The sequence below is a fragment of the Salmo trutta genome, chromosome 1 (assembly GCF_901001165.1).
Source record: "Salmo trutta chromosome 1, fSalTru1.1, whole genome shotgun sequence".
NCBI lineage: Eukaryota > Metazoa > Chordata > Actinopteri > Salmoniformes > Salmonidae > Salmo > Salmo trutta.
This window is the reverse complement of record NC_042957.1, coordinates 30,076,924-30,103,524: the sequence shown is the minus strand read 5'-3', so window position 1 is coordinate 30,103,524 and position 26,601 is coordinate 30,076,924. Positions and strand designations below refer to the sequence as shown.

The window sequence follows — 26,601 nt, the reverse complement described above, 5'->3', positions numbered from 1 at the left end:
ACAACATCTCCACTTCACTGACCCTCAACACTGGGGCCCCACAAGGGTGTGTGCTCATCCCGCTCCTGTACTCCCTGTTCACCCACGACTGCGTGGCCATGAACGTCTCCAACTCAATCATCAGGTTTGCAGACGACAACAGTAGTGGGCTTGATTACCAACAACGAAAAGACAGCCTAAAGGGAGGAGGTGAGGACACAGTGTGGTGTCAGGAAAACAACCTCTCACAACAAAACAAAAAGGACATGATCATGGACTTCAGGAAACAGCAGAGGGAGCACCCCCCTATCCACATCGAAGGGACAGCAGTGGAGAAGGTGGAAAGTTTTAAGTTCCTCGGCATACACGTCACAGACAAACTGAAATTGTCTACCCACCGCAGGAGGCTAAAGAAATTAGTCTTGTCACCCAAAACCCTGACAAACTTTTACAGATGCGCAATCGAGAGCATCCTGTCGGGCTGCATCACAGCCTGGTACGGCAACTGCACCGCCCTCAACCCACAAGGCTCTCCAGAGGGCGGTGCGGTCTGCACAACACATCACCGGGGGCAAACTACCCACCCTCCATGACACCTACAGCACCCGATGTCACAGGAAGGACAAAAAGATCATCAAGGTCAATAACCACCCGATCCACTGCCTGTTCACACCACTATCACCCAGAAGGGGAGGTCAGTACAGGTGTATCAAAGCTGGGACCAAGAGATAGAAGCTGTTTTTCAATCTCAAGGCCATCAGACTACTAAACAGAAATCCCTAACTCAGGGAGGCTGCTGCCTACATTGAGACACAATCACTAGACACTTTAATAAATGGCTCACTAGTCACTTTAAACAATGTTTACATATCTTACATTACTCATATCACATGTATATACTGTATTTTATACCATCTACTGCACCTTGCCTATGCCGGTCGGCCATCGCTCATCCATGTATACTTATATGTACATATTCTCATTCACCCCTTTAGATGTGTGTGTATTAGGTAGTTGTTGGGGAATTGTTAGATATTACTGCACCGTCAGAATTAGAAGCACAAGCATTTCGCTACACTTGCATTAACATCTGCTAACCATGTGTATGTGACCAATAAAATGTGATTTATAAATCACGTCTCCGTAATCTAGCATGGGTAGATTTTCCTTCACTCTGCGGTCCAACTCATCCCACTCATCAATTGGGTTGAGGTCGGGTGATTGTGGAGGCCAGGTCATCTGATGCAGCACTCCATCACTCTACTTGGTGAAATAGCCCTTACACAGCTTGGAGGTGTGTTTTGGGTCATTGTCCTGTTGAAAAGCAAATGATAGTCCCACTAAGAGCATACCAGATGGGATGCTGCAGAATGCTGTGGTAGCCATGCTGGTTAAGTGGGTCTTGAATTCTAAATAAATCACAGACAGTGTCATCAGCAAAGCACCCCCACACCATCACACCTCCTCCTCCATGCTTCACGGTGGGAACCACACATGAAGAGATCATCCGTTCACCTACTCTGGGTCTCTGAACCCAAAATCTCAAATTTGGAGTCATCAGACCAATGGACAGATTTCCACCAGTCTAATGTCCTTTGCTCATGTTTCTTGGCCCAAGCAAGTCTGTTCTTCTTATAGTTGTCCTTAAGTAGTGGTTTCTTTGCCTGATTCACGCAGTCTCCTCTGAACAATTGATGTTGAGATGTGCCTGTTAGTTGAACTCCAAAGAATTTATTTGGGCTGCAATCTGAGGTGCAGTTAACTCTAATTAACTTATCCTCTGTAGCAGAGGTAACTCTGGGTCTTCCTTTCCTGTGGCGGTCCTCATGCGAGCCAGTTTCATCATAGCGCTTGATGGTTTTTGCGACTACACTTGAAGAAACTTTCAAAGTAGTTTACATTTTCTGGATTGACTGACCTTCTTAAAGTAATGGACTGTTGTTTCTCTTTGCTTATATGAGCTGTTCTTGCCATAATATGAACTTGGTCTTTTACCAAATAGGGCTATCTTCTGTATACCACCCCTACCTTGTCACAACAAACACATTATGAAGGAAATAAATTCCACAAATTAACAAGGCACACCTGTTAATTGAAATGCATTCCAGGTGACTACCTCATGAAGCTGGTCGAGAGAATGCCAAGAATGTGCAAAGCTGTCAATGTCGGATGTGGCAGGGCTCACAAACTATTACAGATTACAAAGGGAAGCCTAGCCGCCAGCTGCCTTGTGACGGAAGCCTACCAGACAAGCTAAATGCCTTTTATGCTCGCGTCGAGGCAAGCAACACTGAAGCATTCATGAGAGCACCAGCTGTTCCAGAGGACTGTGATCACGCTCTCCGTAGCCGATGTCAGCAAGACCTTTAAACAGGTCAACACTTACAAGGCCGCGGGGCCTGACAGATTACCAGGGCTTGTACTAAGAGCATGCACAGACCAACTGGCAAGTATCTTCACAGACAGTTTCAACCTCTTCCTGACCAAGTCTGTAATACCCACGTTTCAAGCAGACCACCATAGTCCCTGTGCCCAAGAATGCAAAGGTAACCTACCTAAATGACTACCGCCCCATAACTCTCATCAGTAGCCATGAAGTGCTTTGATAGGCTGGTCATGGCTCACATCAACACCATCGTCTCAGAAATCCTAGACCCACTCCAATTTGCATACCGCCCCAACAGATCCACAGATGACGACATCTCAATTGCACGCCATACTGCCCTTTCCCACCTGGACAAAGGGAACATCTATGTGAGAATGCTATTCATTGACTACAGCTCAGCGTTCAACACCATAGTGCCCACAAAGCTCATCACTAAGCTAAGGACACTGGGACTAAACACCTCCCTCTGCAACTGGATCCTGGACTTCCTGACGGGCCGCCCCCAGGTGGTAAGGGTAGGCAACAACACATCTGCCACGCTGATCCTCAACACCGGTTCCCCTCAGGGGTGCGTGCTTCGTCCCCTCCTGTCCTCCTGTGTGGCCAAGCACGACTCCAACACCATCATTAAGTTTGCTGATGACACAGCAGTGGTAGGCGTGATCAACAACAATGATGAGACTGACCTCCTGCCTATAGGTTGAGACCTGACTGTGTGGTGCAAGGACAAAACCTCTCCCTCAATGTGATCAAGACAAAGGAGACGATCGTGGACTATAGGAAAAGGAGGGCCAAACAGGCCCCCATTAACATCGACGGGGCTGTAGTGGAGCGGGTCGAGAGTTAAGTTCCTTGGTGTCCATATCACCAACAAACTACCACGGCCCAAACACACCAAGACAGTCGTGAAGAGGGCACGACAACACCTTTCCCCCTCAGGAGACTGAAAAGATTTAGCATGGGTTCCCAGATCCTCAAAAAGTTCTACAGCTGCACCATCGAGAGCATCCTGACCAGTTGCGTCAACGCCTGTTATGGCAACTGCTCGGTATCTGACCGTAAGGTGCTACAGAGTAGTCCATCCAGGACCTATATACCAGGCAGTGTCAAAGGAAGGCCCCAAAAAATTGTCTAAGACTCCAGTCACCCAAGTTATAGACTGTTCTCTCTGCTATCGCACGGCAAGCGTTACTGGAGCGCCATGTCTAGGTCCAAAAGGCTCCTTAACAGCTTCTACCCCCAAGCTATAAGACTGCTGAACAATTAATCAGATGGCCACCCGGACTATTAACATTGAGCCCTCCCCCCTATGTTTTTACACTGCTGCTACTCGCTGTTTATCATCTATGCATAGTCACTTTACCCCTAAGTACATGTCCAAATTACCTCGACTAACCTGTAGCCCAGCACATTTACTTGGTACCGGGCCCCCTGTATATAGCCTTGTTATTGTTAATTATTGTAATTCTACTGTGTTACTTTTTATTTAGTAAATATTCTCTTAACTATTTCTTGAACTGCACTGTTGGTTCAGGGCTTATAAGGAAACATTTCACGGTAAGGTCTACACCTGTTGTATTCGGTGCATGTGACAAATACAATTTGATTTGAAGGCAAAGGGTGGCTACTTCGAAGAAGCTCAAATACCAAATATATTTTCATTTGTTTAACACTTTTGGGGTTATTACATGATTCTGTGTGTTATTTCATAGTTTTATTGTCTTCACTATTATTCTACAATGTAGAAAATAGTAAAAAAATAAAGAAAAATCCTTGAAACCTTTGACTGGTACTGAAAGTTAGATAGAGGCAGACCTGTGACATGGGTGGCTCTGGCCAGAGTCAGGATGAGGGCACGGTTGAGCTCCTCAGATTCAGCTGACAGCACCGTTTTGGGGTCACTGAGGAAGCGGGTGAACTGAGGCTGAACCTCGGAACTCCCCAACGCTGTGATCAACCTTAACGCTGTGCTCTCAACACTGAGAACACAGAAACAGAAATACAAAAAAAATAAAAAAGTTACTTTTAATACACAGTAAAAGCTCGTGGTTATGTACAGAGTTACGCCTATGCAAAACGCTGACCCATTTCTATGTTTATATGGAACGTTCTTATTGAATTGGCAATGATTGAATAACGTCCGCTCAATAGCGCATCCTTCCTCTTATAACACCTTGGCTTGCACTGGCCTGACCCCAGAGTATAGACTAGTACTAAATCCTTTCTGGTCTTATGTATCTGTGATTGTAATGAGCAACCCTGCCTGCGCAGGAGCTCAAGGACCTGTAACCCCTGTGGTGCTGACCACGTAGGTGAAGGAGTTTTTTCTTGGTCAAATGACCTAACCAGGAAATATTCAGGCCTCTAGTTATAGTATATGACTACACCTAGGGTGTTGAGTGTTTCCCTTAAGGAATTATAATGGTCCCTTACCTAAGGGAAATAGTTTAAGGGTATTGCATAGAGCTCCTAAAATATTCCCTTACGTAAGGGCACACTTCAAGGGGTTTTATGGTAGTTTGAAAGCATGTACTGCAGAAAGAGTATCTGGTTACCACGGAGACGGCCTGATTCACTGACTAAACATCTTGTGAAAGAGATCATATTTATTTTGTGAGATAGTAAAACTGAACTTCTACAATCAAAACAGGATAACCAAATTGCTTCAGATGATAAACCATTACTCTATTACTTTCTAGCACGTCAAGCTAGCTTACAGAGTAGCTAGCTAACTAGCCAGCTAGCTTTGTAGCCATGGATTGTGCATCTTCCCTTGTTTAGCTAAGTAGCTAGCTGGTTGATGTTTTTCTTTTGTAACCAGGGCAGATGAAAGCAACAATCACCTCCAAAAATGCTGTTTACATTGATATCCATACTGAATGAAGCAGTTAAGGGACCTCATGGGCACCCTTAACCTTTTCACTTAATTAAAGGGGAGAATTCAACTTAAAATGCTTTGTGCACCTGACTTAAAGTTAAGGAAACTTTAAGGGAAAAGATAAGGGCAAAATTGACTTAAGGCGTTTTATGCAACCAGGACATGGCCCTAAATATTGTGTCTGACTGTGCCTGATCTTGTAGTTACTGACCAGAGGTGCAGCTGGTTCTGGTTGGTCTGGGGCACGGCGGCTAGCGAGTGCAGGTGGCTGAGCAGCTGGACGCGGTAGTGGGGCTGGATGTGGTGCATACGGTAGCTGAACATCTCCAGCAGAGTGTGAAGGATGCCCCAGGCGTGGGACTTGAACACGTTGGGCAGGAGCTGGCCTGGTAAAACAGGACACCATGTTGTCGCAGTTAGAACATCTGTGATGCATTTGGAACACAGTTAAGCTGGCCATGCTGCTCGCTCAGGCCAGGGTCGTGTTCAGCAGGGAGAAACGTTTTTGAAACTGGTTGGGAGAAACTGAACTTGTCAAATGAAAACACACATTCTAGTTTTGCGTTGCAAAACGTTTTGTTATGGTGTGCCTTTCGGAACATGAACCAGGTCTCTTTTGGGAAAAAAATGAAGGCAGGCATTGATAAGCTCTGTAAGGGGATTCAGAGTTTGCAGGACTTACTGATGAATCCTTTGATGCCCAGAGATTCTATCTCCATGTAGACCAGCAGTCTGCTGTAGGTCTCCACCAGGGCTGGGGCCAGGGCGATGCTGGACTTGGCGTGGGCCAACTTGATCACCCGAGTGGCGATGCTATGGATCAGGCTTAAAGTACAGGGGACAGGGGAAATGGCAATGAGATTTGACCAATGAATGCAGTTTCCAACTTATATATTATGCTTTGATCACTAAAAGGTTAGGATACTGCTTATGCAAGTGTTGGTATTTGCAGAAAATAGCTGAATGTTCAAGGCATTATTGGCTCAGAAATTGCAGATGGCTTTATTGTAAAACGAATAAGCACTGAATCCACTGCAAAGCCACCAGAGCAGATGATTTTTCATTAGCGACAACATCTTGTCAAAAAAACAAAACCCACTCATCTGTAAAAATAGCTTTTAGGTTGAAATGGATGGATGCCATTATCACTCTCCATTCTTTTGATTGTAAATGGCAACTAACAGCAGGGGAGAATACAACAGTGATCAACAGAAGAAAGGGAGAAGACATCACGCTTCAGCGCTCTCATCTGTTCTTTGTAATTGAGCACAGAGCCATTTCATTTCATACACCCTGGGCTACACTAAACCCGAGGGAGGGAAAATGACTAGAGTTTAAATGTTATATGTTTAAATAAAAACAAATTATCCAAGCCTTCTTGCATTTTAAATAGGGCAGTATAAATGTGAATAAAATTGCATAATGGCGTGTCCTTAAAAGAAAAACATGGCAGGGGTCTAAAATAATGCATTTGAATTAAAGTAGATTATTTTTAGCACAGCATTTCAAGCTGTTTTTCTTTGTAACTTAATTAAAAACATCATAGGACGCATCCTCTAGTTTTCCTGTAAGCCTCTCAGACTGAGGATGTTCCATTCTTACGTCAATAACCCCTAGTAAGAGCTCTAACTAAACTAAGTATGACTGTTGATGTTGCTGTTATTTCCTGGCAGCACCATTGAAAGGAGCAGTAGTAGTCGTTGTAGGGACTATAGAGATATACAGTATCTCTCTCTATGGTAAGTATATCCCACCTCATCTTGGCGTGGACGGTGAGGGAGTCTAGGAGGTTCATGGGTAGTGGTGTGACGGAGCCTGATGCGGTACAGTTGGTGCCAGGCAGGGTGATGCGCATACTGCCGTTGCCATAGATAGTCTCCACAAGCACGCCCATGGGCAGAGTGAAGCACTCCGAGTTAGTGGAGTAGGCATTACACAGCAGGGCGATCTTATAGTCTGTCATCCCCAGGGACTTGTTCCTCAGGCTCTGCTGGAGAAACCTAAACACACAAGGACAGGTCAAATATTATAGGATGGAGGCAAGCAGTTTAAATGCAATTGAATCCCAGGTTTGAGATGTTGCTTTTATCTCAAACTGCCTATTAAGGCATCACAAATCATGCATCTGTGAGTTATTTTGCAAGTTGGTGACCACTGACTACAAACACTTTTAGACTGGCTGCCTAAGTGATTCCTTATGAGCGTTCTAGTAGACAACATGACAGACAAGAGCTGGTGTTAAGTACATACTGGCCTCTAAAGGTGGAGTTGCTGTTTTGACATTCTCTCTTTTTCTGTGGGAGCTGCTGCCTGGACCGCTGAATGCTCGGCAATGAAAAGCCAACTGATATTTACTCCAGAGGTGTTGACCACTGTGGCTGTAATTTTACCCTGCTGGTCATATATGAACGTCTTTAAGAACGATCTGGCCTTAATGGCCATGTACTCTTATAATCTCCTGCCGGCACAGCCAGAAGAGGACTGGCCACCCCTCCGAGCCTGGTTCCTCTCTAGGTTTCTTCCTAGGTTCCTACCTTTCTAGAGAGTTTTTCCTAGCCACCGTGCTTCTACATCTGCATTGGTTGCTGTTTGGAGTTTTAGGCTGGGTTTCTGTATAGCACTTTGTGACATCTGCTGATGTAAAAAGGGCTTTATAAATACATTTGATTGAGACATTCTCTTACTCATGGTGCAGCTTGAGGGAGTGGGGGATGGGAATCTGCAGCTTGGAGTTGTCGTTCTGAGCCTTGCGGTTCAAGTGGATCCAGATGCAAGTCATGGCGAAGGCGTGGGTCGACTGGGGCTTGCTGATGTCCGGCACCGGGATGCACTGTAGAGACACACACATCACGATGTCTCTAATCAGCCCAATAAAACCGTCAATAAATCATAAATTCATATCAACATCTTCTAAATTAAGTAGACACCAAGTAAATGGTTTTATCACCTGACTAGTAAAATGTATTATGTCACTAAATATTTCACTCATTCATTCACAATTGGCTGTATCATCATCGGTCAGAAAGCTAATAAATATCCACTTAGCTCTGGGCTAAGCGGGACAAGTAAGCCATGATTGTGTGTTAACGCAGCGTTAGTAAATAGATCCAATATTTGCATGCTAATGGAAGACTTGGCTTGAAGTCAATTGGGGGGAGATGGAGCTGCAGATGCCTTCACTGCGTCCCCTTGGAGACAGCAGCTCAGAGTGGAGCCTCCTGGTTCCTACAGCGGTGATATGACAGATGGAGGAGCTGAAACGACAGACACACACACACAGGCTACCTCTTTCTCTGGGTAGAGAAGATCGAACAGCTTCATGACAGGGAGAAAGTCAGCCAGGGCGTTCTTCTGAATGCTGCCAGATATGAACTGGAGGAGGACCCACATGAGGTGGTCTCTGCCTTTGATCAGACCTCGACCGGCCAGCTGAGGAGCAACACACAAACACGACAGACATTTTAGACATGGTCTATATAACAGTCTCTCTGTCTCACAGACTAGCAGTGTGGAACAAAAGAGCCAATTCAATCGCCAATGGTAAAAATGAAGCAAGAACAAGAATAAAGCATTCACGATAATAGGACAAATGACTGTGTCCACTTCTATAAAAGTGTGTATCTGTGTTTGAAATCAACACCACCTCACCTTCTGGTGAAGCGAGAGCACCATGTGCGGGAAGCTGGCGAACTGGAAGAGCACAAAGAAAATGAGCTGGCTGGAGAGGTGCTGCCACAGGAGCTGGCTGGTGCCGCCGTCGTCAAACTGCTCCTCGGTCTCTGAGCGCTCCATGGCGTACACCACCAGGTCCACCAGCTGGTCCTCGAGCACCGGGCAGCGCTGCTTGTGCTGGGGGGGGGGGGGGGGGCCCAGAGAGACGGGTGTCAGAGGTCAGAGAGGGATGTAAACAAATATATATATATATTAAAAAAAAAAGTCAAATGTACCTCATACAGGGAATTCAGCACTGGCCCATACCTCACCAAAACAAGTGAAATCGGCATACAGTGGATTCAGAAATGTAGTTAAAAATTTTTTTTTTTAAATAAAATAAAATGGGGCACTTGACTAGCCTCATTGACTGCTTCATTTTAGTTCCATTCCCTCTTACTCCACTCCAAACACGGTCTCACACCAACATCACTCTAGACACTTGGCCCAAACGGGTGTCTCATAAATGTTGGGTACAAACAGAGCTTGTCCCTGGCACACAGAGGGTACACACTGACTCAAACACACACACACACACACACAAAACAGAGCATGACATGAAGACTACACCACTGCCAAAGAAAGCCCAGATCCCAGAGTAGCTGCACTATATCACCACATTGGTCACTTTTGCTATCATTGATAAAGTAATTTCAGTAATCTATCCAATGAAAATCACCTGTTAAGACAATGTTTACTCAACAGGTGGTGCTCTGCACATTTACAATCAGTCTTACACCGAATAAATAATGGCGTGGTCAAAAAGTTGACTGAAAAACAATGCTGATCGACTGAGAACAAGCGTCGATATACCCAGTCTGTTTGTTCTTATGCCACAAAAGGTACTTTTCTCTTTCTGATATACTGCAGCTGCCCCCTGAAAGTGACATGCAGGTATAGAACACACTGCCATTCATCTCAACACCACGCTGTGAGCAGAGGGTAGCATCATCTCCAAAGGGTGGGTGGGGACGGGAACAGAGGTACAACGCATGCTCTTCTGAGATGGGGGTTTCTTTACTGGATTAAGGCTGGTCTGATGAGTGTCCAACCAATGGAATTGGTTTATGGAACATAAAGAGTTAAAGCCATCTTCGATGGAATTATGTATACAGTAGGTTCTTTTGAGCCTTTTTGCTGCCTTTTAGTACAATGTTCCGATAGAGGGCCAGGACCAAAGATTGATTACTTGGACCTACCTTTTGAAATGTAATAAGGATCATTTTAGTAAGGCTCAGCCCATTGCATTAGGAAAACAACTCAAATCAGAAGATCGCCAAAAGTCATGGTAAAAGCAGACTCAAAAGTAATTAGTCAGTCAGCACATGATTCATAGTAGCTGTTGAACCAAATCATCCCTGTTGTGGTGGACGTGTCAAAATCCAATAATGTAACCTCAATGGCAAAAGACAAATTTGATCATGCTCCTATGGGAACAAAGACATGGTCAATTCCGGACATTCCCGGGAGTGCTTTTAAATCTACTACCTTGCAACAACATAGCCTATCTAGTGTTAACATTCAAATGGAAAACTCTTGCAGTGCAAACGTCAAGGTACACCTGAACCACAGCTGAAAACAGACAGGACTATACTACATTCCGGCATGCAGCAGATCAGGGCTTGAAATTAACACGTCATTCTCAGGTACGTACACCTCTAGTTTCAAACAGAAAATGTCCAATCCTCTTTGCTGATTTGGTAATGTTGTTGCATGTTTGAACTTGTAAATGTTTAATATTTGTAACATGCTTTTGTTTCATTCAAAAATAATATATATATATATATATATATATATATATATATATATATATATATATATATATATATATATATATATATATATATATATATATATGCTATTAAATTCAAGGACATTGGAATAGGGAAGGAACTAGTGTATTCAATAATATAACACACCAAAGTAGATTCTAATAAAATCAAATTTGCAATTGTATCAATTGGTGGCAATTGATACAATTTGTTCACATTTTACTACTTTGTATACAATCATTTTCCCTTGAGATCTCACGAGAGCTTTTACAATGCTGTTCTGCACATTCTTAGAATTGCAAAATGAATTCAACAACATGAATTCATAGTCTAATGCAGGGAGACTAAAGCGGCAGTGGAGTTAGCCACCATAAAATGAGAATCTAAGTAAATCGCTTCACTAATTTTGCCACAGTGTACAGGCAGTTGAAAGAGTGTTTCAATTGTGTCTAGCTATGTATAGAGGTGACACCGAAATATCAAGTAGAATAATCTATGAAAGACAGAGAAGCAAAATTATTGTCAAGCTGCTGTGTTTTTGGACTTGTATACAGGATCTTGGGACGGGAGATGGAATTCTGAAACCCAAGACCGAACACAACGCATCTGTGGGAAAGTATGTTCTTAAAAAACGGCTTTGAGAGATGTCTTGACAGACAGCAACAGCCACAGCATTAAAACTCCAATGAGATGCGACGTCTACGGACCACACTACGTGGCCAACAAGGGGAGCTGAACTGTAGACCCTTGCACATCCTGTCAATGTGATGCATTGTCATATAAGCTCTTTCACATGCTCTTGGACATCGGTCTCTATCTAAGGTAATTTCAAGCCCTATGTTTTGCTTTATTTTTCATTTGTTTGGTTGTCTAGACGTGATCAGTGTGGCTAGGAAGCTGCGTCCAGTATCTGGTTAGTCACAATACAACAGGAAGATTGTGAACATACCTGAGCAATGTTCAAGGTCTAGAGCATTGGAGGATGGGCAAGACAGGACAGAACAAAAAGAAAGGAAGAAAAAAGGAGAAGACAAAACAGTGACTAGGAGGCCAGCTCCAAGTTCCCCTGTCAGTCAGTAAAGCCGGAGTACTCCTAAGAGACACATCAAGCGAATGTGACGGGGCATATTAACTGGTGTATTCCCTTACACCAATACTCGTTGTTGTGTGTCCCTGGGCCAAAGGGGCAGTCAGACAGATCTTGAAACACCGTTGATTTGAGCTGCCAAGCAGGGCTAGGGGTAAACATAGTGCACTGAATTGGCAGGGAATAGATTGGAGGCTGGCCTTATAGAAACAAAGCAATGCAAACCATTGTTGTTTGCCTTCATCTGGATTCTACAGGTAATCAGATGCACTAAAATACAGTACAAGACACCTCACGTGATAGGCTGGTCATCTGGAGCATCCTTGGCTTGTGTACTGTACCTGTGATACCAAGAGCAAGGGGGGAGGTAGAGGAGGAAGGGGAGAGCTGACAGGGCAGGGCAGGAGAGGAGATGTACCTGCTTGTTGAGCCCTAACATGTTGCAGACCATGTCTCGAGAGTAGGGCTGCTCCAGCACATATCGCAGCAGCCCTGTCTGTGGTTCAAACAGGTCCTGGGGGAGAAACACCCACACCCTTTGACAAAAGCTTTGACAAACAGGCTTTACACTGTCTGGGTAAAATATTTCTATGGAGGTGATAGGTATGATAGGTTTAGGAGTAGTACCTTGTCGAAGGGCAGCATGCCCCTGAGAGGGAAGCGTAATGTGGTGGGGTCCAGCTTCCAGGAGTTGCAGATAGCGCCAGAGTTGTTGACCACTGGAAGGAGGCTGCATCTCCCTACAGGTCAAACATATGATAGGTCACTTAAAGTTCTCTGAGCAATACTCCCAAATAAATATATCTCAGAACTGCTCAATACCAAGCAGGTTGGGTGCAAATGGTGGCCTTACCACAGATGGAGTTAATTCTTGCAGTGGGCCGAAAACTGTCAACAAAATCTGACATGAGACTGCCCAGAAGCTAGAAAAAAAGAGAAGGATAGCGTGAAAGACCGACCAGCTCAGATGCTACGCATCTCGGTTCAAATCAATTCATCATCCACACAAATGACATGAATATAGCCTGGTTAAAAACATACCCAGTGTGACAACATCCCCTCGGGATAGAGTTTTCTGATCTCTGTAATGGCAAAGTAGGCAGGCAGGAGGCACGCGTTCCTGTCGAGGATGTACTCCACCACCTGTGAGGAGATATACAAACATTTCAGCAGGTTAACTCAACCGGAAATCCCCAAACTCTTGCGGAAAAAGCCTATGGCTGGAAAGGAGGCGCACCTCTCGTGCAGCTAGCAGCTGTTGGACCACAGCTGAGCTAACGGTGTTGGGGATGGTCTGAATCTTATCCAGCAGAGCCTTCAGTAGATCTCTAACTCCCTGTGATGGAACACAATGAAGCACATCATTCATGTTATTTAGTAGATAATATCCTATAATACACATGTAATAAAACTATTTACACTGTTGTATATGGCTTCCCTTCCTCTATGCTAACCTACGATCTCTAGTCACGTTGATTGAGATCAAGTGCATTGTTTCTTTTTTCTTTTTTAAATATACTTTGTTTATTGAATTTTCAATACCAGTATTTAGAAAGTAATTGCACTTGTAAGTTATTTGGTAGTAGTATAAAACACATCAAAGACAGCAATACAGCAAAACATAGAGAGAAAGACATTTTTTTTTTTATAAATAAAAATAATAAGGAAAAATATATATTTTGATACAGTTGTTATAGGTCAACTAGTACAGATAATACCGTCCTTAACATCCGAGATGTCGTGTCTGCACATACCAGGCCTCTTACGTCACCAATATATAAATATACATCACTCTGGAACTGCAGGGAAATGTATTCATTTAACATAAGAAAAGAAGGGATCCCACATTAAATAGAATTTGTCTACAGACCCACTGAGTGCGTTTAATTTTTTCCAACTTTATGCAATTCAAAACAGATTTAATCCAAAGAGCATGAGAAGGGGCTGCAGAGGAGTTCCATCTAAGTAAAATGAATAGTCTTGCTAACAAAGTGACAATTTCATCCTTATTCATTTTGGTCAATTGTATTGTGGGTAAGGAAACGCCAAATAGTGCAATAAAAGGGTCTGGCTCGATCTGTGTGCCGCTTAATTCTGAGAGTGTGTTAAAGATGTCTTTCCAGAAACCAACAAGAGAAAGGCAACACCAAAACATGTGTACATGATTAGCAGGAGACTGATTACATCGTACACAATTAGGGTTCACATCCTTGTAAATGTTGGATAATCTTGCTTCGCTCCAGTGGGCCCTATGAATGAGTTTGCATTGAATGAGGCCGTGTCGAGCGCAAATAGAAGAGCTATGTACCGTTTTGAGTGCCCCTTCCCATAGTTCATCAGATATTTCCTCACCCAGTTCCTCCTCCCATGAGGATTTAATATTGTTTAACGAGATGACTTATAGTGAGCAAATTTTACTATAGATTATTGACACGGTGCCTTTCAGAGTAGGAAGTGGGATAAGAAATGTCGAACTGTGTTTCACCAGGAAGGGTGGGGAATCTGGGATCTAGGCTGCGGATGTAACTCCGGACTTTTAAGAACCTAAAACAATGATGTCTGGGGAGACAAAATTTAGCTGATAATTGTTCAAACATACTAAATGTATTGTTAATATACAGATCTCTGAATCTTTTAATACCGAGACTAGACCATGTTGAGAAAGCACCATCAACCATAAATGGGGGAAAAGCTGGGTTTGAGGCTACCGGAGACAAAGAGGTTGTTTGAAACCCAAAGTGGCGCCTAAATTGATTCCAGATCTTCAATGTTGTTTTGACACATATTTTTGGTGAAGGAGGAGTAAGGGCCAGTAACGGAGGAGTGTGCGAGGGAAGACAACGATGCCTGTATAGACGAGGCAGCCTCCATCTCTAGCCAAATTGGGGGTGGGTATATCTCTCTGCTCTGCAACCAGTAGTGAATGATCGTAAGGTTGGCGGCCCAAAAATAGATACTGAAATTTGGTAGAGCTAGACCGCCGTCTGGTTTGGGCCTCTGCAAAAGCTGTTTTTGCATCCTGGGGGGCTTTTTGTCCCATTTAAAAGGGTAGTATTAGGCCGTCGATCTTTTTGAAAAATGTATTGGGAAGAAAAATCGGAAGGCACTGATAGAAGAACTTTGGGAGAGTATTCATTTTAATATAATTAATTCTTGCGACTAAGGAGAGTTGTAGCAAAGACCAGCGTTCCAAAATAGTCCTTAGTACAGGTTAAAAGAGGAGCAAAGTTGGCTTGAAAAAGGTTTTCAAATCTGATTGTGACATGTACCCCGAGATAAATAAAACTACTGTGAGCAATTTTAAATGGCAAGTTATGTAAAGGGGCATTTTTTGCGGCCATATTCAGCGGCATCAATTCGCTTTTACTGAGATTCAGTTTATACCCTGATAAGTGACCGAAGGATGTGAAAGTGGCAAGGGCAGCAGGAACAGAGACAGAAAGGTTGGATGTGTATAATAATAAATCACCTGCATATAAGGACAGTTTGTGTTCGTGTCTGTATCTGACTATACCTTTGATGAGGGGGTTGGAGCGAACTGTTATTGCAAGTGGTTCTATGGTGAGGGCAAACAGTAAGGGGCTTAAAGGGCAACCCTGGCGTGTCGATCGTTGCAAAGGGAAGCAGTCTGAGTGTTATTAGTCCTGACATAGGCTTGAGGGGATGAGTACAGAAGTCTTATCCAAGCCATGAATTTGGAGCCAAAGCTGAATTTATTTAGAGTGTAAAGAAGGTATTTCCATTCCACCCGATGAAACGCTTTCTCCGCATCCAGGGATATAATGGCTTCAGAGGTATTGACGACAGAAGGATTATATATAATATTAGATAATCGTCGAAGAATGAGTGTCTTTTTAATAAATCCTGTTTGATCCGGTGAGATAATTGATGGGAGGACTGTTTCCAGACGCGTTGCCAGAAGTTTGGATAGAATTTTATAGTCAACATTTAGCAGGCTAATTGGACGGTATGATGCAGTCAAGAAGGTCTTTGTTTTTTTAAGAATAAGACAAAACGGTTGCCTGAGTGGGAGTCTGTGGGAGAGCACCATTTACAAATGCTTCATTGTACATTTCAATTAGAATAGGGGCTATTTTGAAGATAAACTTTTTATAAAACTCTGCCGAGTAGCCGTCAGGCCCTGAGCTTCTCCCAGATTGAAGGGATTTGCTCTAATTTTTAACCAAATCCCAGCTGACAGAAGGCACAGCAAGTGAGTGGAAGAAATCATTCAATTCCAATGTATCCGCTTTACTTTCAGAAGTATATAGAGACTGGTAAAATCTCTTGAACTCATCATTGATCCCCCTAGGATCTAATGATATGCCAGATGATGTACGAATTTTAGGAATCTGAAATGATGATAGTTGATGTAACTTGTGAGCTAATAATTGACTGGCTTAATCTCCTTGTTCATAGTAAGTGCTCCTAGACTTGACAAGCAGTTCAGTAACCTGGTCTGTTAATAATGTGTCAAATTCTGCTTGCAGAATTAAACGTTCCTAATAAATATCCGGGGATGGTGAAACGGCATAAATGTAATCTAATTGGGCAATACAGCGTGTTAACATAGATAGCATATCCCTTTTCAGTTTGTTCTCATGTGCAGTGTAGGAAATAATTTCACCTCTGATATAAGCTTTCAAAGTTTCCCAGAGAGTAGACGCAGAGATGTTCGGGGTTCTATTTGTAATCATGAAAAAGTCGATTTCACTCAAAACAAAATTGACAAAGTGTTCATTGCTGAGCAGTTGAGTATTTAGCCGCCAAGGCGGTCGCAGATTGTCAACATTTTGAAAGGCTACTTCCATAGTAACAGGGGCGTGGTCAGATACAACAATTGGATTATATGAACATGAAGATATGGGACGGAGGAGCCTGTCATCTACAGTCTATGCGCGTAAAAGTGTGGTGAACTGATGAGAGAAAAAAAGAGTATGCTTTCCAGCTGGATTAAACATTCCACAAGGATCTGAAACTGCAAATTCAGACATAAAGGTCGGAACACTCCAGCTGAGGTTGATAAGGTGGTAGGTTTTGTGGAGGATCGATCCAAACGTGGGTCTAACCAACAGTTAAAGTCACCACCTAAGATCAACATATGCGAAGACATATCTGGGAGTGAAGAGAAAACCGAGTTGAATTTTTTTTTTAAAAATCACCATTGTCCAAATTAGGAGCATAAATATTAACAAGAAGTACCTTTGTGTTGAGCAGCCTACCACTGACAATTTTGCATCTACCATGGGGATCTGCGATCACATTGGAACATGTAAAAGGTACCGATCTGTGAAGTAAAATAGCCACCCCTCTTGCCTTACTCTGAAATGAGGAATGGAACACCTGACCCACCCATCTGCACCTAAGACTTAAGTGTTGTGATACCTTCAGATGAGTTTCTTGGAGAAAGATGTGAGATTTCAATTGATGAAGGTGGTGTAGCACCTTACTACGTTTAACTGGGTTATTTATGCCCCTGCAGTTCCAAGTGAGAAAATTAAAGCCATTCCCTCCAGCAGGATGGGCTACACTAGACTGAGTCATGTCTTAAGAGAGAAAGGACGTGTAAATTACAAGGTATAATGTAAACTGAAGATCTTAGTTGAACCTAAAAGCGCAAATTTAAAAAATAAAGAAACGAGGCACAAAAGACAAAACTATATACAAATAAAGAGGGAAAAACCCTTCCCTCACACCCTCCCTTGCCGAAGCATCTCCCCAACTGAGATGCAAGCAAAACCCTAAATATAAAAAAAAGTTTAGAGCAAAGCATGATAACTCTTACTCTGTGCTACCTGAGATTTGTGACCATTTAACTAGAGTAAGCCAAACATACATCGATTGGTCCTCAACAGTCTAAGGAAAACTAACCTGGTTAAGAGAGGTTTAACAGCAATACAGATGGTAAAACTACGACTGAACCATGAAAACAGCCAGATATTGATATTAGAAGCGGCAACCTGGGTTAGAAATGAGAAAACAAATTAAGAGAATGACATTCAAATGTCGATGAACCCAGTAAAATTGGCTTCGCTAGCAAACCATTCGGCCTGCTAACTAGCCTGCTAAGAATAAGAGCTAACCAACCATTTGATCCACACCACGCGGTACAACTGCGGATGCTTCTCCCGATCTCCTCAGTCTGTCATTGCGGTCGTGAAAGAAATGCACCCTGATGACAAATGGTCGCGAGGGTTCTCCATCCCGGGGTCGGCTACGCAGAGTGGGGTGGGCCCGGTCTAGCAGTGGCTTCTCCTCTAGACCGAGCAGCTCCTGAAGCAGCTGGGTCATGAACTCCGTGGGTCTTGGGGCCTCCACTCCCTCCGGTATTCCCAGTAGTCGAATGTTGTTCCTCCGCATTCTACTTTCCATATCTTTGCATCTGTTGTCGAGGTATGCCACCTTAGTTGTCAATGAGCCAACGTTAGCCTCTAGCTCGCTAATGCGAGTGCCGTGGTCAGTAGCACCTCGTTCTGCGTTCTAAATCCTTGGCTTCCAACAGTGCCGCGCCCACCCCCACGTGCATTGTTTCTTACCTTGTAATCGACACCACCGATGATTTTTCGTATGAGTCGAAAAGTCAAGGCCCATAACTGTGTCCGCTCCCACTCCAGGTTATCTGAGCTTATGAGAGCCTGACACACCATCCTGAGAAAACATGACATTTAATTTGTCTGTCCTCAGCACAATACACAACACTAGTCATTCTCTCACAGAGAAAAACACATCCTTACCTGGGAGGTAACAGACTGGTTTCCACTGCCATGGCGAGGCAGTCGTAGAGAAAAGAGATCCGTTTGGGGCTGTGCTGGCCATGAATGAATCGGACAATCCACTGCACACACTGGTCATGGGAATCCTGAAAAAAGCCGCAAACTGTCTTGTTACTACTGAGGAATTACAGAAACATGTGCAATGTATAAGGTTTGAATGATGTTTGATGTTGCATGTGTCAAATCTTGGGCATCTCTCTCACCGGAGGAAGAGTGCTCCAATACTGACGAAAGGCACCTAGACAACTGATAAGTTTTGTTCTCTCATCCTCAGGTGTGTCCATAAACATGCTGAGAAGAAATAAGAGAAGTCATTAAAGACAACTATGAAAACATAACTACTCCACAAGTACTATAACAAATTGTATGACACTGAATAGTGTTTTTTTTTTTTATACTGCACTTAATCTTTAACTGGGATGCAGAGAGGGCACATCTGGCTTAGCTATGTCTTCACAAAACAAGTCTGCTTCAGAAGTCATACCCTGCAAAGGCTTCCTCAATAACTTCTGTTTTCTGAAAAATAAAATGATGCATTCAATGAATAGACAATCAATGGAGTAATGGTTAGAATGTTACACTCGACAAATTAGCTAGCTAGCACATTTAGGGTTAATGACCTGACAAAACGTGCACGATCTAAGGGTGTATTCATTACGGAAACCGTTTGCCGTTTAAGAACCAAACGGATCTAAACGGGGAGGGACCGACCTGCATTTGTCAAATATAAACTCTCGTTTGCGTTTTCGGGTTGGAGTAAACGGTTTCTGTAGCAAAACGTTTTGCTACAGAATCAGCATAATGATTACACCACTGCGGTCATAGGCTAACGTTATATAGCTAAAGTAGAAATGTAGTATAAAGTTAGCTAGCGGGTTTTGGCATTGCTATGAACATGTATCATTAGCTTGATCAACACGAGGCAGCAAATATTAGCCTAAGTACAATGCATGCCGAGATTGTTGTAAAATGTGGCTAACCAAAATCTATTCGGCCATAAGTGAATTAGCAAAAAAGCTAGCTAGCTCAGCTAGTAACGTTAGCTGCTAACAAAAGGTAAGTGGCTAACGTTAGCTGGCTATTTAAAGTTAGCTGTCTGATACAGAATGCACATACCACTACATCCTCGAATATACTCTGGAGCTGGGTTTCCATTGAAATCGCCATGCTTCAACGATGAACACTACAATTTACCAATTCATGTCAGAAATCGCATATGCACTTTGCTCCATTCAATGAGTATGGATGGTTTCCACAGCTATCAGGCTAACGTTTGTTAACCGGAAGTTGGTACAGTCTTAAAAACAAACCGATATGGCACAGTACACTGTTCCATGTCTGTGATGTCATTTAATTTAATACAACAATACGATCTACGTTTCAATAGTCTGTGGCATATCTAAAATGAAACTATTAATCAGACTGATACATTTAATATGTCTAGACCAGTTTAAACGAAGTATACGTGCTTATGCACAATCATAATGTGAAACGTCAACGTCATCAAGAACCTCAAGTCGAGAGTTGCTATTTATGCCACAAGGTGGTGATCTATGACAATTAAATAAACTATTCACACCAGTCAAACAAGTCTTCAAACATGGAAATATTTGCAATGTGGTCTATACAAGTACATTCATCACTGCACTGCCATCTCAATAATGTTGTGGGCCTGTCAAAAGTGCTATGCTATGGTGACCCAAAACAAACAAATATGTACACGTTATTACAACATTTGACACAAATCTGACAGATGTACACGTTATTACAACGTTTGACACACATCTGACAGATGTTCCCTACCAGAAAGGTGTTTTTCATATCCATACTTTAAATGTTAAAACATTGAATCATATCAAATCACAGAAGTTATCATCCCATAACCTGGGTTTAAAAATATATGGCAAAACACTTTTTAACGTCTAGGCCTAGTTTATTTCCCCATGTGCACACGTGCTAGTGTCCCGAATTCCTCATTTCTTACAGTAAATAACTCCGCCCATATCACTTAACTAGGCGACCTGGCCAGTGTAAGGTACACCAGTTAACAATACCTCTCTGCGTGAACAACATGGAAGCGATGTGGAAGAACGGGATCCTAGAACTGAATCATTTACTTTAGCCTAATCGGTTGAAATGTCCATGAGCTCAATTCTCCTTTTAAAGGTGTCAAAACATTTGTTATGACAATATAATACACTATTTACCAACAATTCTACGGGAAAGAATGGTCAAATATCTCTACATTATTTCTCTGTGGACCGCAGGTAGGCTTAATTTTCATTTGCAGCTCATAAACAATTTAAGAAAATGTTTACTACTGCTGTGCAATCCAGTTTATCACATATCACCTGGCAATGTTTTTGAGAACACCATTGGCTTGGTTTTATGCCCTATAGACAGTATACTCAATATTTTGCAACTACAATGTATAATTTGCTACTGTCAAGCTACAGGAATAGTTCAGCTTTCATTGTTCAGCTGTAATTGTTCAATTTGTTTCCCCCTTTCTCCCTTAAAAAGTCTTTTTAAGCATGTTTAACCAATGTAATCATTTTTTGTCACTTTGGAACTCACCCAAAAACGTTCAACATTATGTGGGTGGCATTTACTTTGGTTTACTTTTGTTTTCACTCACTTTACTTGTGCTTGATATGGAACCTCACTCTAACTGTATTTTCCATCAGCATACCCTGCAGATGTAGATAGTGAGTTGAAATGGTAGAGAAATGTGTTACTTTTCATGATAAGTTGATACTCAAGGCATTGGTCACAGCTATTTCAAAAGGTTGTTGGCATGCATACAGAAAAACAGCGCTCAATGACATTTATGATGCACTGAACAGGGTTCATTTTCTTTTATCTAATCATGAGGTGTCCTTGAATTACGTGATCGTGTGGTATTCTGAATCACACAGGAAACAAAGATGTGGTCTCGTGCAGTCAGAGGGAAAGAAGGGTGTCTTTTTGAGGGTTTATGAAATATTTTATTGTTCAAATTTTATCACAACAACATCCTGTTCTATAAAATGTTTATTTTCAGTCTACAGCTATAAAGAAGGGTCTAAATCTCTCTTCATTTCTCTATAATATAATTGTATTATTTTAGAACTGTTTACTGTTTGTGGAGTGCTGCTCCAGCAGTCATTTTGAAATGCCCTTTATCATCTGCTTTCTGCTCTTTCTCCTTTCCTAGTGGTCTCACACGTGTCCTCTGTAGCGCGTCCCGAAGGAGTACACTTCAACTCCATGAACCTGAGGAACATTGTAAAGTGGCATCCTGGGAAAGACGCACAAAATGACACCCACTACACAGTGGAATATGCAATGTGAGAACACTTTAGACTTTATCATGATCTTGGCACCCAGAACCAAATCAGCTACTCGGTTTTGTCACGAGAGACTGAGCTTTCCATTAACTACTTGTAAATAAATGTCCATGATCCATGGATTTAAGGACACATCTCATTATGTGTTTATTTGTTGTCTCCTAGCTATGGTGACCGTATGGATGGTGGAGCGAGACGGGTGCGCTGGAGGGTGAAGAAGCAGTGCAGAAGCATCCCTCAGACCTGGTGTGATCTATCCAATGAGACAACTGACCTGGATGAAGGCTACTTTGCCAGAGTCAAGGCTTTGGGCAAAAACAGATCCTCCAAATGGACACTCACAGAAAAGAGTTTCGAACCCAAAGCTGACAGTAAGTTGAGAATCCTGTTCAAAGATAATTTTCCTTATCTAGGAAAGAGGAGCCAAAGTCAAACAATCAACCAGAGAATGTGTCAGGCCACGTATGATTACATTTTTATACCTTTCTCAAACAGCAACCTTTGGACCTCCACTTGTCAAACTTGTGGTGAAGGAGAATAGTGTTACCGTTAAGCTGAAGGGTCCAATGAGATGGAAGACTGGGAACATTACAAAAGATTACTCCTTGTTGAAATTCTACCCTCAGATGACTTACAACCTGTCTGTGTACGACAACAGAAGCAACAAAACGGTTGGTGTTACTTAGGTTACTGTAACTCTGTGTAAAGAATTGAATGATATAATATGGAGGGCTGTCTGCAGGGACTTTAATCAGTGCAAATTGCTGCATTAATAGATTGTAATCTACGATTATATATTTTTTGTATTATATATTTAGCTAAAATGCAGATTAATTATGATTGTTAGTTCTATATTGTGTATTTTAACTTTCTGTATACATTTTGTCTTTCAGCAACACTTCACTGTGGAAAACAGATCCTTTGAATATAGGCTGCTTGCCTATGAAACCCAGTATTGTTTCTCTGCTAAGGCCCAGGTCCTATCACTTATTTTAGCTTGTCATGCATCTGAATGGCAGTGCCTAACAACCTCAAAAGGTAAGATAAGACTTGATTGAATCTTGCTCCAATGACCTAGTGTGCAGTGTTCTTTTCTATCTGTCAGGATAAATCCACTCAACAGGTTTTGGTACAGCACGACAAAGAAATCAACAGGACTTGAGGAATGTGAAAACTTGAGGTGTTTTCCCAGGGTGTATTTTCACTTCCTGTTAGAGAAGGAATTATGTTGATGTATCAAGGGGTGTTTGTGTGTGTCTGGATGTGCGTGTGCTAGTAAGTGAGTGTGGGTTTGTCTTCTCAGTTTTACCCTATGGGCTTTTCCTTTCCTATAACGGCTGTGTACTGTATAGATCTGTCTTATTTTATCTCTACCTTACCACACTGTCTTTACAGATCCCTTTTATGGCCAGCTGCTACTGATGTTGCTGGGAGCCGTTGTCCCATCAGTCATCTGCCTCTTCATGCTGATCCTGGTCGGATGCCTTGTCTACCACTTTGTCTGTGGTAATAAACAGAAAAGTCCCCCTTTCCTGGTAAGAATGACATGTGACTTATATGTGACTAATAGAAGACTTCAACAATGGCTGTGAAGGGCAGTTTACTAAGATGCATGTCCACCTTTTTCCTGTTTCAGGAAATATCGGACATTCAGAACCCACTGCAGACCTTCTGTCCCGAGCAACCTGTGACAGTGAACGTGGTACTGGTCAACATGGCCAAGCCCATGGAGATGATGGCCATAAAGCCGAACACTATCCCTGCACTTATCCACCAGTCAGAGGGGGAGCCCATACTACCCTACGCTGCCCAGCAAGCCCCTGGTAGAGAGGATTCTCAGGAGGGATCATTTGAAGATGAATTCAGGGAGGACCAACCAGAGCCCCTAGAATACGGCTTCGTTGGAGCGTCCCCAAAGATTCCGGAAATGAGGGAAAGTGAGGCATCTGACAGTGAAGAAACCCTGCCTCTGCATCTCAGCCAGGTCAATCCGTACATAGCACAGAGATCTGCGCCATGTTCACAGGGGCCTGTGGAGACAGGGCTCTTTAGAATTCCACTGCTGTCTGGTCTAAAGATGGGGGAGCAGAGCACGAGTTACAAAGAGCCTGATCGGGTGGGTCTCTACGCACTGCAGCACTTCTCAGTCAGAGAGACCCCTGAGGTGGACTTTTGGGAAGACGAGGCTGAGGAGCCCCAAATTTACCCCTCAGACTACAGCTTTTTAAGGGCAGCACCGGAGCAGCAGGTGGTGACAACAGAGTACCAGACACAGTCTAACAGGAGGGATACTCAGCCCCTGCGGCTAGCCCAGGTCAACCTGTACAGAAACCAGAGGCATACGCTGTTTCCACAGGAGTCTGAGGAAGAGGATGGATCTGGCGGTAACTGTGTTGACTGGAGCCCTACAACAGGGATCCTCCAGATCCCTCTGCTCTCCAAGCATATTCCAGAGGTGGAGGTGGAGGGAGAGATGAATAGGGAGTTAGAGCAGGTGGAGATCTTACCCTCTGTGGTGGTGAGGCAGTCAGAGGAGAGTGAGGGTGAGGGTGAGAGTGATCTGACTAAACTACAGAACAACTGGAGCCTAGTGATCAACATGGAAGAGTAACCTTTTGGACATTTACACTGGGTTTTGGGGGACACACTATTTAAAGAGTGGTATAGCTATTCATAATGGCAATTTGTTTATGTTTACCGTATGTGGAAAAGTTGCCAAATCAAATGAAGGAATATTTTAAAACTCATCTGAAACACTTTGTAACTGCTTTAGCACTGTGATTGTAATTAACACATTTTTGAGAAAGGTTTTGTTTACTTTGTACCTTTTTATCCATGCTTTTCTACTAACTTATTACGATTGATATGTTGCCAGATAGCTTTTTTTGTGTACAACTTTATACATCGTTTAACTGAAGGCACATGCAATGTCACTTTACCTCATGATGACTAACAACCAGGAAGGAGTGTGGCTGTAATGGTCTCTAACCATGTTGTTTCATAACACACTAAAGCTTACTGTCCTCCACCTGCAGAGTACATTATGTACAATATGTACTTCCCTCTGACTATGAAGACAAAGCTTTTCAGGGAAATCGTTGGACTGATCTGTCTATGCAAATGAAGAATGCATTCGTTTTTTCCTCAAATATTTTGACACTTTGATTTCATACAATCACCGTTAACCCATTTGTTCCCACATTTTGTCTCAGGCACGCCACTATGCAAATCTTATACCACTAGTAACCCTAACTTGTAATCCATATTGTTTATTTTTTATTTTTATTGAAAAGTATGTAAAATACATTTTTGTTTTATTCTTGGTCACAAAAGTGACCGATGGGAACATACTGTGCTTTGCCTATAATAAAATAAACAAACAATTAGCCTTATTTCTCAGCCCCAATAGCTATATACCTCTTAGCCCACTTAAAAAGCGTTTTTGTTATTGACACGTTCACCAGATAGGTGCAGTGAAATGTGTTGTTTTTACAGGGTCAGCCATAGTTGTATCTTGCTCAAGAGCACATCGGCAGATTTTTCACCTTGTCGGCTCGGGGAGTCAAACCATCTACCTTTCGGTTACTGGCCCAACGCTATAACCGCTAGGGGCAACCTGCCAAGCTTACTGCCACCCTTACTTACCCACACAAACAAGCCCTGTTATCCCCTTGTCCAAACCCTAACACCCACATGCCAATACCCTAATATTGATACAATCAAGTTCCCATATCCTAGCCCTAAATGCCATATTTGTTACTCATATACCCCAGTTCCTTTGCCAATACACCTCATCCATGTTACTTGCCTATCTCAGCCCTGTTACCCACTTTCATTAGGCCTGTATTCCCCAAGTCACCAACAGTAACCTATCCAGCTATTCGCTGTACATCCCAACCCTGTTATTTGCATATCTTAGTCCTATGACCCCTACCTGTACACGCTAATCATTTCCTACTACAAAATTATTGCCAGAAAGGATTTTAATGGGCAATAGAGGTCCATCCAGACCCATTACCTGTATGAGCCTTGTGTATCTCTACACCCCATGACTCATATAAACCAGATCAATCCATGGGCATACTCATATAAAACAGGTCTACCCCAGTGCCCAAACATTCATACAAACCTGGTCGACACGTGTACTTCAGCCCCAATATTCTTACAGACCAGGTGTACACCTGCAAGTCTAACCCAATATTGAAAAACAAAAAGTCCACTGCTACATGTCAGCCCCATTTGTCATAGAAATAGGTGTACTTCTGCATTTCAGACCCACTATTCATGCAAACCAGATCTACACCTGTACTTCTGATCCAATTTACATACCTACAAAGTCTGCACCTATGCTTGAACTCAATTAGTCAACTAAGCCAGGTCTAAATGTGTTGAAGCCTGAATACTCAAACTGTAAATCCAGGTCTACCCCTGCACCTCAGCTCCAGTACTCCTACAAACCAGGTCTACACCTTTGACCGAGTCCCAACACTAATATAAACGAGATCTACGCTAATTCAGTATTATGGGTCTAAACATGGCCAATTCTTTCTGAATTAACAAAATCACTGATTTAAACATACACTACTGGTCAAAAGTTTCAGAACACCTACTCATTCAAGGGTTTTTCTTTATTTTTACTATTTTCTACACTGTAGAATAATAGTGAAGACATCAACACTATGAAAT

The 26,601-nt window shown here is 42.7% G+C and overlaps 2 protein-coding genes across 5 annotated transcripts in view; one reads left to right on the top strand and one right to left on the bottom strand.

Moving 5' to 3' along the window:
* Positions 1–20,027, bottom strand: part of med23 (mediator complex subunit 23) — a 35,130-nt gene extending 15,103 nt beyond the window's left edge. Inside the window, exons 1-18 of one of the 4 annotated variants that reach the window (XM_029752500.1) lie at positions 19,703–20,027; positions 19,071–19,102; positions 18,790–18,877; positions 18,548–18,672; positions 18,350–18,461; positions 13,051–13,149; positions 12,855–12,956; positions 12,667–12,736; positions 12,441–12,553; positions 12,232–12,327; positions 11,676–11,693; positions 8,892–9,092; positions 8,529–8,672; positions 7,928–8,073; positions 6,998–7,243; positions 5,926–6,068; positions 5,455–5,629; positions 4,181–4,344 (exon numbers count right to left, since the gene is read on the bottom strand). In XM_029752500.1, coding sequence (XP_029608360.1) covers positions 4,181–4,344; positions 5,455–5,629; positions 5,926–6,068; positions 6,998–7,243; positions 7,928–8,073; positions 8,529–8,672; positions 8,892–9,092; positions 11,676–11,693; positions 12,232–12,327; positions 12,441–12,553; positions 12,667–12,736; positions 12,855–12,956; positions 13,051–13,149; positions 18,350–18,461; positions 18,548–18,672; positions 18,790–18,877; positions 19,071–19,102; positions 19,703–19,753 — 2,125 coding nt within the window. In that variant the 5' untranslated portion in view covers positions 19,754–20,027. The remainder of the gene's footprint in view (positions 1–4,180; positions 4,345–5,454; positions 5,630–5,925; positions 6,069–6,997; positions 7,244–7,927; positions 8,074–8,528; positions 8,673–8,891; positions 9,093–11,675; positions 11,694–12,231; positions 12,328–12,440; positions 12,554–12,666; positions 12,737–12,854; positions 12,957–13,050; positions 13,150–18,349; positions 18,462–18,547; positions 18,673–18,789; positions 18,878–19,070; positions 19,103–19,702) is intronic. The other 3 variants (XM_029752510.1, XM_029752519.1, XM_029752528.1) reach the window with 3 other exon arrangements.
* A 581-nt stretch (positions 20,028–20,608) lies between these two features.
* On the top strand, positions 20,609–25,307 carry il20ra (interleukin 20 receptor, alpha). Its single transcript, XM_029752486.1, has 7 exons — positions 20,609–20,853; positions 21,783–21,915; positions 22,081–22,286; positions 22,411–22,586; positions 22,809–22,953; positions 23,311–23,450; positions 23,552–25,307. The coding sequence occupies exons 1-7, from the start codon at positions 20,814–20,816 to the stop codon at positions 24,524–24,526; spliced, it is 1,815 nt and encodes a 604-aa protein (XP_029608346.1). The 5' UTR covers positions 20,609–20,813; the 3' UTR covers positions 24,527–25,307.
* Positions 25,308–26,601: the final 1,294 nt, after the last annotated feature.

Excerpts from the sequence above, each read along its gene's own strand:
- il20ra (XM_029752486.1), top strand. The coding sequence starts at position 20,814 with ATGGTCAAATATCTCTACATTATTTCTCTGTGGACCGCAG. Across the intron at positions 22,287-22,410 it reads TTTCGAACCCAAAGCTGACA|CAACCTTTGGACCTCCACTT; the intron begins GTAAGTTGAGAA and ends TTTCTCAAACAG. Across the intron at positions 22,587-22,808 it reads ACAACAGAAGCAACAAAACG|CAACACTTCACTGTGGAAAA; the intron begins GTTGGTGTTACT and ends TTTGTCTTTCAG.